Below are 11,443 nucleotides of genomic sequence, written 5' to 3'. Positions count from 1 at the left end.
GCGCGGTTAAGATTCGTGGCGTAACTGTTGATGCACGGCCGGACGGACGGACGGACGGACGGACATTCATGCGATTCTACAAGCTGCATCTGACTTCATCAGCTGAGCTAAAAATGAAGGCAGATTCCCAGCATGTAAGTAAATAGGTAGATGGGTTAGACAGGTAAAAACTCTCTGTAACCTGTATCGTCAATAAGATATAATAGGATATATCGTCAGTTAGGATTTTGTATCTGCTGCAGCTACGTCTATCGGTGTTGAAAACATTAGCTTGATTCCCCTGCGTCCGGGACTGACAGGGACTTTTGAGCAAGAGTGACTGGGTGTTTTAGACTCATGGGCAAGACTGCTGAGTAGAGCTCGTAGAACTGTAGCATATGCTGATGAGGGCAGCAGACACTATGATAAATGATCTAAAGTATCGCATAGAGGCTGTGTATTCACTGACTGATGCCCGGGAGTGTCACAGCTCTTGCATTCTACTTTATTCTGCTTTTTTTTCTATTTCTTATTTCTTTTTTTGGTTCATACATAGATGTAGGATGTAGATAGTAGATCCTACAGAGCTACTATAGATGTCTTGGGGGTAACATAGCTCCATCATTCTATTATAGATGTCTTGGGGGTAACATAGCTCCATCATTCTATTATAGATGTCTCAGGGGAGTTACATAGCTCTTACCTCGGCCTGGTAGTCTTTGTTGATCTTGTGCTGTATGAGCAGCATATTTCTAGTCTTCTCCAGCTCATGAACAGTCTCCGCATGTTCTGCACGCAGCCTCACTATCAACTTATCCAAATCTGCCAGAAATTTTCATGAAATTAAAAATTTTTTTATTCCACATATCATCTGAAGATGGAGAATTCGGCTGTAAGAATTTTTTTTAGCATATTACTGTTCTCAAATTGAATGCATTTAACAGAAGATAAGGTAGAAATGGTAACAATTTTTATTATGCGTACATTGATATTATATATGTTCGATACAGCTTATAATTAGACACGATTGAATCGCGTTCATCTTTGTAGCACAAACACTGTCACAACCTACTGGCACATGCGCTCAAATTCTTCTTCCATATTAGCATACCACCAAAAATACAAAAGAAAATAACAGAGAATCCCGCGCACCTTTCTCCTTCTCTTCATCGACTGCCTGCAGAAAGTCGAGCTGCTGCGAATCCTTCTCCTTGCGCCGCTTCACTAGCACCAGTGCCTCCTCTAATTCCGCCAGCTCCACTGCACTCTCCTGCACACACGACATCCGAAAAAGCTTTATCACCCCCTACTCAGCAGTCCACATACTTAAAGTATGTAGTACACTTACCGTAAATAGTAAACTCCGGAACGATTAGGCAGTGATGCTGATTGAAGAGTTAACATGTTCCAACTCGCGCGTGTGTGCCTACGCAAAACCTTACGCTATCGTCTATACACAACATGTATTGTACATGTTTGTCGATTATTTAATTTATACGCTGAATGTTTAGGACTAACCAAACCTCTACCAGTTACTGTCTTCCAATGTAACCTCTCTTTGTAAGAATTCGTAGTTAGTCAGACCTCTCAGACCTCTGACAGTAGATGAAACCACGCGATCAGCACACAGTTAACTCCAGCATTCGATATACAACACAGGAGACATTTGCTTACATCGATTAAGGGCGGATTATTGATTATTGATTTTGAGCGGTTTGCAGCGTTACCTTGGTGAAGAACTTCATTTTTTCCGTTAGCTCATCGTGCTGTTCCTTTAGCGTGTAATACTGGATTCTGAGTTGCTTCAACTCATCCTTGAGCTTCTCTGAGTCATCTGAGAGGAAGGTGGCACATTTTCATTACTGGCAGTCCATTCGCAAGAGCAGTGCAACAGTACATACAAGTAAATAACATGCTCTTGTAATTGAGCATAATAATTCTGCTGTATTAAGGAGGGAGTACTAAACTAGTCCACTATTATTCTCACGTACAAACCAATGGATGCTACCATGTAAGAAGAGAGATAAACGGATGAGGTGAGAGAGAAGTGAGAGCGAGAGAGAGAGAGAGAGAGAGAGCGAGGGGGGTAAAAGGGAGCAAGCGAGCGAGCGAGAGAGAGAGAGAGAGAGAGAGAGAGAGAGAGAGAGAGAGAAAGAGAGAGCAAAAGGAGGAGACATAGAAAGAGAGAGAGAGAGATCAGAGCGAGTGCCCACAAACACACGCACACACACGTGCACACTGACCTCTATGTGTGTTGAGCGTGTCGAGTACGCCCGTCTTCTCCCGTAGGTCAGCGCGCAGCGTCGCCTCCAGCTGAGCGATCTGCGCGCGCAGCTCTGCCTCCACGGCGCGGTGCTGCCGCTCGCGCTCCACGTCGAACGCACTCTCCACCAGCCGCTCGTTAGTCTGCCGCAGCACGTCGTTCTCACGCTTCAGGTCAGAGATACGCTCCTCCAGCTGACAAACAAACAACGTGAATGAGTTTTACAGAGAGAGAGAGAGAGAGAGAGACAGACCCTGTCTATTACATCAAAATATACAAACTCAATATAACGTGGACTCTAACTAATAATGCAGTCCAACAATTTGGTTCCGATTGTCAGCGTTATATCGAGTCTATATTGCACTCGACTGCACAGGACAAATAGTCTTCTCACACATGGTTTTATAGTGCACATACATTTCAGGGCTGTAGGCAAATTCATTTTGCCTGAGAGGGAAGGGCAAAGCCATGCACGGTTAGTATTCTGGGCAGGTGACCGTGGGCAGTGCGCCACTGACCACGTAATAATATCTACATTTGTCTGTGAGGTGGTCACACGCCTCCTCGACCTCCCTCCCGCCTCGCTATAAGGGGAGGGGGTCACACGCCCCATCCTCCCCTCCCTCCCTCCTCTCTAGCCACGACCCTGCGACCACGGATCGCGGTGTACTGAGTTTTCAAGAACGGAGCCATGCACGGTTTGTATTCTGGGCAAGTGTCCGTGAGCAGTGCGCCACTAGCTGCACAACACTATCTACATTTGTCTGTGAGGGGGTCACACGCCCCCTCCTTCCCTCCCTCCCTCCTCGCTAACTACGACCCTGCAATCGCGGATCGCGACATACCTCGACGAGGTTGCTCTGCGTCGTGTTGCCGGCCTTCAGTTCGTTCTCGAGCCGCAGACTGTTCATTTGCTCGTCCTTCAGCCTGCGGTTGACCTGATCCAGCTCCCGCAGCAGCTTCTCATGACTCACCTTTGCTGCCGACAGGTGCTGCGCGTGCGGCGACAGACGGTCGGTTAGCGACACAGGGTTACAAGTCACGGGTGGGTTAGGTAGGTAGGTAGGTGTCGGGGTCGTAGGTTCGGTTCGGTAGGTAGGTGTTAGGGTAGTGGAGTGAGGGTGCTAGGGGTTAGTGAAGCGACATAGTTAGTAGTCACGGGTAGGTTAGGTAGGTAAGTAGATGTTAGGGTAGTGGGGCGAGGGTACCAGGGGTTAGTGGAGCAATACAGAATTAGTAGTCACGGGTAGGTTAGGTAGGTAGGTAGGTGTCGGGGTCGTAGGTTCGGTTCGGTAGGTAGGTGTTAGGGTAGTGGAGTGAGGGTGCTAGGGGTTAGTGAAGCGACATAGGGTTAGTAGTCACGGGTAGGTTAGGTAGGTAGGTAGGTGTCGGGGTCGTAGGTTCGGTTCGGTAGGTAGGTGTTAGGGTAGTGGAGTGAGGGTGCTAGGGGTTAGTGAAGCGATACAGGGTTAGTAGTCACGGATGGGTTAGGTAGGTAGGTTGGTGTTAGGGCAGTGCTGCTTGTGTAGCGACGGTCGATTGGCGACACAGGGGTACTAGTCTACGGTAGGTTAGGTAGATTGGTGTCGTAGGTTGGTAGGGCAAGGGTGCTAGGGGTTACCGGAGCGATACAGGTGGGGTCGTTTTCAGAAACACATGTAGTTACGGCGATCTTGAGTCTCAAGTTTCGTAACTTGTGCGTGGCACCTCAGTTCAAATGCTATGAAATTTTAGCTATATGATGTCATAACTAGTCATGATATTCCTGACATTGGCCCCTTGTTCTACAATAATCTAGACAGAGCATTTTTATACATCAATCATGAATATTTTTTCATGGATTCTACTGATACTTTGACTGTTATATTATTGATATAATTGCTAAATATTATTATCCTGTATTTATTCAGTACCGCGCACACCGGTGCGTGAGAACGCGGTCATACCTGTTCGAGATTTGTGTACTGTGCCTGCAGCTGACCCAGCTTGGCAATCTTCTCCTTCAGCTGCCTCTGTAGTCGTATCAACTCAATGTTCTCCTGCACGTTAGCACTGCAGCAAGAGGCGACAACGCCTCATCAGCCAGGTTTCATACGTGAGCAAGGCATCCATCAAAACAGTATTCCAGATTTCGAGAGAGTAAGCGGTCCATTTTTTAACGACTGCGAGATTTTAGCTGAATACAAGCCTTGGCGTGGATGGTATTTTGACAGTGTATCTGAGGTGATGCTGCTATAAGTGTTACAGACCAATGGTTTTACTAAGTTAGTCGCTCATCGACTCCGAAACCAACACAAACTCTATGCTTAATTTAAGATTCCAATTAGGTTACGTAATCTTTCGCAATTACCCGATCAAATTGTTAGCTATTTAGCCATATTAATATCTTAAAAACCCTGTATATCTGAATCACTGGACGGTCATATGCCCTGTCCATCGAGCTGGCAATAAAGAGTATGGAAGGATGACGTTGGGCATGGGAAGGTCATGCAGCCAGCATCAGCTACTGTGCTCGTACCGCTGGTTGGCCGGACAATAAAGAGTACGGAAAGATGACCTTAGGCGTGGGAAGGTCACCTAGCCTTAGCTACCACGCTCATACCGCTGGTCGGCCGTCAGCTGCGACTTCAGCTTGAGGATGTCCTCCTCGTGTTCACCGTCCTTCACTCTCAGCTCCTCGCGCAGGCTCTCCAGCTCCTGCTCGTACATCTGCAGCTGCTCCTGCATCGCCGCCGCCAGGTCCTCCCTGCATCGATCGCGTCACAGAGAAAGGTCACACGAATAAGGTCAAAAAACAATCCCAGCGTCGATCGCGTCAGAAAGAAAAGTCACAAGAATAAGGTCAAAAAACAATCCCAGCGTCGATCGCGTCAGAAAGAAAAGTCACAAGAATAAGGTAAAAAAACAATCTCTGCGTCGATCGCGTTACAGAGAAATGTCACGCGAATAGAGTAAAAAAAAACAGAATGAGACCCCGGGCACGGCATGTTGATTTCCGACTTTCTGACCCCGTCTCGTGGGGAGGTTCGCAGATTTTGGCAACTGAGCGGCCGCTGGCAACGCGGTAGTAGTTACCTCAGGAATGAGTGTTTTGAAATCGCCATTGTAATTTAGCTATGTGAGGTCGAAGCTGTTTAGAGCAAAGTGTAAAGACGGTTTGCACAAACTTATGGTTTGCATAACAACACACTTGCAAATAGTGGCGATGCAAGCACCGAAGCTTAAATACCAGCCATTACGATTATCACATATTTACGCGCGTATGGTTACACAACACGTCGTTAAGTATCGAACATGATACGTCGTCACCAACGCTGCGCCAAAACGAGATCGTCGCCATGACGATGTGCAGCGGCGGTGATTAATGGAAACGCTGCGCAGACGCACTTACAGATTTCTGTTCTCCAGCCTGACATCGACCAGCTGGCCGTGGCTGTAACCTCGCTGCATGAGCGGCGACGGACTGCCCCTAGAGACAACAGATAGAAAAGAATCGCGCACTGAGTAAGCACGAATGCCTGACTGCACCCACCAGGTTGCCATTTATACGTTGACGTTATACGCGTTATACGTTATTATTAATTTTAGGGTTATTGCAATGTTAAATGAGTTAATGGAAAGTTTATGTTCATGGAGGCATGGATGAAACACCCACGCATGGAGGATGGGCACTGAAGAAGAATTTACATCACACATTACAAAAGAATGTGGCACTGCGAGCACGAACGCCAGACCATGGCTCGCATCTTGCATCGTGTCTGTGCGGACGCTAACCGCGCTCACACTCGCGCACTTGCATTCCGCGAGACTTGAGCGCAGACAGCAGCGCAGCTTGCTTAAGAGCAGTCAGATACAGGTACTAAAACGCACACGGCCGAGATGCGCCATGTGACAACGCCGTCGGTACTTCCGGTGACCCCAGACAAGCGGGGCGAACGCCGCGACTCGGCCACGCAACGCGCGACACAGACGCCATGCGACACGCGACACCACGCGACACAAACACCATGCGACACGTACGCCATGCGACACGCGACACGGACGCCATGCGACACGCGACACGGACGCCATGCGACACGCGACACGGACGCCATGCAACACGCGACACGAACGCCACGCGACACGGACACGCATGTACCTGATGGGTATCGGGTCGCGGCCGGCCACCCTCATGCCCTTCATGAGCCGCGGCTGAGACGGCTGCTTCACGATGCCCTGAAGAATCAATCAATAAAACCATGGTTTAAGGCGACGCCGCGTAAAATCATCGACGCCACTGTCCGGTTGCGAATCGACACACGTTATACGCGCAGGTGTGCAATTAGAGATTATTAACTTTAGGGTTATTGCAATGTTAAATGAGTAAATGGAAAGTTTATGTCCGTGGAGGCATGGATGAAACACCCACGCATCGAGGATGGGCTCATGCAAGAGCATGTGGTACTGCTAAGCAAGATCATAGCTGTGACATGGGGGGGGGGGCATTTTCAGTATACTCGTAATTTAGTGCATGCATGCTAAGCAATCGTGTTGCTAGCTGTAAAATAACAGCCCCTAATCACCCACAAATTTGAAGAAATTGTTATTTTAAACATGGTGCAGGGATCACAGCAATGGTGGTTATGTGCATATGTGTGCATGTGTACGTGTCTATGTCTACATGCATGCTTGTGTGTGTGCGTGTGTGTGCATGCGTGGCTGCGTAAGTATCTGTGTGTGCGTGTGTACCACATACCGTGTCAATCCGAGGTGGCACCCGGCTGTACGCTGTTGGCTTCTTTCCTTGCTGTGTAGCCAGCTGGTGTTTAGCCGACATTAACTGCAATTTTTAAAGTGACATTAGAGAGTTACGCACGTGTAGTAGGATCACTGACTGAAGTGCCTAATAAAATTTATGTTACTGAGACCCTATGCACAGACATGTACACATACGACGAAGGACGTCTTGAAGATTAAGGATATAAAAAGCCTTATAAGTGAGGAAAATGACACAAGATATCTGGCCCATAGTTATTTAGAAACAAATCACAATAAACTATTACTGGTAGTCAGGCTAAAACGTTGACGTATTGGAATTTTATGACAATCATCTTATTTGACTGTTTTATACAATGAAAGTTGGTATTTTAGGCCCAAATATCATGTCATTGATTTTCTGCCAATTTCCTGCAGTTTTCACCTCCACTTATTATTCATTGTTAAACAATAGATTTTTGGTCGTAATTTCTGTAGTTGTGATTTACAGTATAGCTGTCCGTTATTTTATAAGTAGCGTTTGTGATGAGCGCATGTGAACATATTTGCATGTAACATGTGCAGTATGAAGCAATGAATTTTTATTACTATTATATTTATTATTTATATTTATTTAATATTTATTGGTATTATTTATTAATTATTATTATTAATATCGTAGCAGGGGTGCCAACCAGCAGTCTGGCGCAGCAGCGTGGAGTCGTGTCTAAGCTTGGCCGCGATGAACTGGAGGATAGGTTCCTACGGCTGTACGAAGAAAACCTACTGCTGAAGAAGCATGGCAGGAACCAGGAGGACAAGATCAAGAGGTGGCGCCCGTCTATGTCTTTTAAAACATTCGCACGCGGCTGCATTAATGAGGGTTTTTGTGGTTAGGGGCCCTCAGGCACTCTCAGTTTGGGCCAGAGCCCCGCCCATCACAGGCCATTGACAGGGTTTGTGTGAGGGTGTAAGTGGCAGGCGTTTTGTTTTATTTAGCAGCAAACCTGTTTGAATGTTGACACTTGCAGTCAGTGTTATCGAAATTCAACGTCGGGCTCCGTCGGCGCCGCTGAGTCGACAGTTTTGCGATGCTGCTCTACAGTTTTTTGGATAAACAGGCCGCGCTGATCCTACAGCTATATCTTAATCACTAGTGAAAATTCGAAACACCTGCGAACTGTTACCTGTAAAGAAATCTGTTCATGCATATTAACTTCCCAGGGTATTTATTTGAAATACGAATCCGTGAGTACAACGGCGTGATCATACATGTTAAACAGACGCGTTCGCCTCCACTGCAATCAATCTTTAGTTGGCATTCAAGAAATCGTGCGTGGGATGTTCGGGACGCACCGGTTAAGCAGCAGGTTCCTAGAATCCAGTAGGCAGGCTTGGCATTCAAAAATACTTAAGAATGGGTGGAGCTTACTTGCCATGGTAGTGAACCCTACATTGTGTTGCCAGGGTTTAATTTACGTTGTCATGGGTCGTGCATGCACTCTCACTGTTCAACTTGGGGTGTGCATTGGAGTGCCTAGGTTGTGGAGTAATTCTCATTCATCCCCGTGCATTCACGTTGGATGTAAACAATTAAAGTATCACTGGTGTTATTACAAACGATCAGTATACGTTTAAAATAATATTAAAAGATTTAGGTAATATACCATGTTGAATTATACAGTATATAATATATAATTGGTCTCAAGTTTAACATCACATATCTAAGTTCATCTGTAGCTGCAGAAGCTACATTCGGTATTACTTACTAGTCAAATCGGCAAACAGCAAAGTACAGCCTCGTCGCACGCACTCGGTTAAACCCCGCTGTCATATTGTTTTTCACGTTGGAAAAACTAATATAACATTTTATAGGTACATACCTTACGTAAAAGCTTGTATCTACCAAAATACATTTACTTTGGACACACCAACACAGACGATTCCTAGTGGCCCATCAAATTTTACAGTAGTAAATTTTAACATAATTTTTTGCCTTTCCAGCCAAAAGTGTTGCTAGTTGTCAAAGCTACTTGGAGTACCCTGAAATGGCTCTAGATTGCATCCAGACTTATAATATTTCAAAAATTGTTCTGGCCGCGCCAGACCCACCATAGAAGTCCCCGATTGGTACCAGACCACAGTCTGTCCTCTGTGCTGTCAAATGAGAAGTCGTAGTTACCATAGGAAGCTGACATATAACAACGATTTGCAGTTTGCATTAATTGTGAACCTCGGCAAAGAAGGCATAAACGGTCACCAGACGAGAGAAGAAAAACAGAGGAATTATATATGTAACATTAGATAATAGACTAATAAACACAAGGAAGAACATGATATGCTGTTTATTACTGCGTAAATTTTCTCAAATTGCGCCTACAGCATTTGCTGGGCGGGCCTGCAGCCTTTTAGAGACTATAGGGCCTGCAGGCCTAGCAGCTTTTTCTGCTCAGTGGCAAACACGCTTGCAGTGCTAGTAAAAATCTGTGGTTTGTAGGTGTAACCACTCGCAGCTAATTTTAAAATACCTTAAGCTTAGCAAGTGCCTGTGGTTAGTAGTTATAGACCATGCTTGTTTTTTAGTTCCAGCGTGCTTCCTACTATTTGTGATTAGGGAAAATAGACATGTTGGCGATATATTTTGCGTTCGATCAATTTGCAGGATGGCAACGAAACTGCTGCGACTTGTTAATGACAAGAAGAAGACTGAGCAAGAGGGAGGAGGTAGGATATTGAATTACTTTCGTCGTCAAATTACGTGGCATCTTAATTGGATTGCACTACAGTATAGTTTAAGAAGTTATAAAACTGTCAAAATTAAGCATAGGCGTGAACCACAGTTGCTATTGTAGTCGGGACACAACCACACAGTGAATCACTGGATTGTATAAAGCTGTAAAGAACTCGAAGAATGACACATTAAGGCCAGGAATAAAACACACAATAAATTAACACGATGATTCATATTTACAGAAGCAAGATTCGCTCTCGCAAACAGATTCAAAAGCATTGCCGCTTCAACACAGTTCACTTAAGCCGCACAATATGAAGGCTCATACCAGTTTAAAAGCATGCTATCTGACTCTCTGCATCGCTAAGCTACGACATTTCTCTCGACTTTGAAATCGACACGCGCCTTTGCTTATACGAGCGGCCGCGAACTGGTCGTCCTCTGCTCTCTTCACGTTGGGACCGTAGTTTCCACTTATGCCAATACGGTAACCAAACACGAGCAAGAGCGACTTCTCCCCGCTCTTCGCTCCTTTGGCTTAGAATTCTAACGTGGCAGTTTGACACACAAGTCCCAAGGTTCCGCAAGAGCACTTATAGGCCTGGCGCCGCCTAGTCTATCGTTCGAGCCCGTCATCCTAAAATGCACCACCCATTCAAATATCATAGCCGCCATGCTAATATCAATAGCCCTCGCCCCTGCCCTACACGCAAACCACCTCGGCGATTGCAACTAGGACGCGTAGAAGGCAGCACTCGTATGCTATAATGAAAAAATGTGGAAGAAACCCTGGAGTTCCTGCATGCCTTGTGCAGGTTATTCTGACCAGAATACATCCTTTGCCAACGTGGCAAACACATGTGTAGCCGAGTTCAACGCCAATAACATCCAGTGTAATAGTCGAGAGCTCTGAAATGTTCTTAGGCCAGCTTCTCCTTCTACAAGTGTAACTCCTGCTATCATCCCGTCCGCCACTAATAGCAAGTCAAGGCATTGATGCTGTTCATATGCGCAAGACAGGCTACATTTATGTAAACTGCCTGCTTGCACTATAATTTCAGTTAAGAAGAGGGATGTCGAATTAGAGGAAATGATGGAAGATCTCCAAGGGAAAGTTAGGGATTTGGAATACCAAAACAATCTTCTGCAAGAGCGAGGGGTAAAAACATTATCACATACGAATGGCAAACTTGTACATGTGATCTCAAAGGCATCCATGCAGCAGTAAGTGGAGGTGAAAACTGCAGAACTTGGCAAGAAATCAATGACATGATAATTGGGCCTAAAATACCAACTTTCATTGTACCTAAAACAGTCAATAGATGATTGTCAAATAAAATTCCAATACGGGGTCAACGTTTTAGCTGACTACCAGTAAATAGTTTTTGTATTAGTTTTCTAAAATAACTTGATGGCCAGATATCTTGTGTCAGTTTCCTCACTTATAAGCTTTTATATCCTTAAATGCTTCAAGACGTCCTTCGTCGTATGGTAGACATGTCTGTGCATAGGGTCTCAGTAACAATAAATTTATATTAGGCACTTGAGTCAGTGATACCCTACCTACAAGCGGTGGCGTAACTCTCTAAAGGTGTGTCACTTAGAAAATGCAGTTAATGTCGGGGCTAAACACCAGCTGGCACACAGCAAGGAGAAAGAGCCAACAGCGTACAGCCGGGGTGCCGGAACCTCGGATGTGACACGGTGAGTGTGGCTAGCACACTGCGGACACACAG

General features: G+C 45.7%; 2 protein-coding genes across 2 annotated transcripts in view; one reads left to right on the top strand and one right to left on the bottom strand.

The window, feature by feature from the left end:
• Positions 1 to 7,385, bottom strand: part of LOC106816937 (protein fantom-like) — a 21,276-nt gene extending 13,891 nt beyond the window's left edge. Inside the window, exons 1-12 of the mRNA XM_014821586.1 lie at positions 7,353 to 7,385; positions 6,978 to 7,061; positions 6,381 to 6,457; positions 5,634 to 5,711; positions 4,845 to 4,988; positions 4,189 to 4,294; positions 3,088 to 3,234; positions 2,223 to 2,436; positions 1,707 to 1,813; positions 1,132 to 1,249; positions 672 to 801; positions 247 to 346 (exon numbers count right to left, since the gene is read on the bottom strand). Coding sequence (XP_014677072.1) covers positions 247 to 346; positions 672 to 801; positions 1,132 to 1,249; positions 1,707 to 1,813; positions 2,223 to 2,436; positions 3,088 to 3,234; positions 4,189 to 4,294; positions 4,845 to 4,988; positions 5,634 to 5,711; positions 6,381 to 6,457; positions 6,978 to 7,061; positions 7,353 to 7,385 — 1,338 coding nt within the window. The remainder of the gene's footprint in view (positions 1 to 246; positions 347 to 671; positions 802 to 1,131; positions 1,250 to 1,706; positions 1,814 to 2,222; positions 2,437 to 3,087; positions 3,235 to 4,188; positions 4,295 to 4,844; positions 4,989 to 5,633; positions 5,712 to 6,380; positions 6,458 to 6,977; positions 7,062 to 7,352) is intronic.
• Positions 7,386 to 7,658: 273 nt separating this feature from the next.
• Positions 7,659 to 10,853, top strand: LOC106816938 (protein fantom-like; the record flags this gene model as incomplete). Its single annotated transcript, XM_014821587.1, is given in 3 exon segments — positions 7,659 to 7,806; positions 9,639 to 9,700; positions 10,769 to 10,853. Coding segments are annotated over 3 exon segments (295 nt in total), but the record flags the coding sequence as incomplete, so codon positions are not given.
• Positions 10,854 to 11,443: the final 590 nt, after the last annotated feature.

The sequence above is a fragment of the Priapulus caudatus genome, unplaced genomic scaffold (assembly GCF_000485595.1).
Source record: "Priapulus caudatus unplaced genomic scaffold, Priapulus_caudatus-5.0.1 Scaffold1540, whole genome shotgun sequence".
Taxonomy (NCBI): domain Eukaryota; kingdom Metazoa; phylum Priapulida; class Priapulimorpha; order Priapulimorphida; family Priapulidae; genus Priapulus; species Priapulus caudatus.
This window is presented reverse-complemented; position numbering and strand designations above follow the sequence as displayed.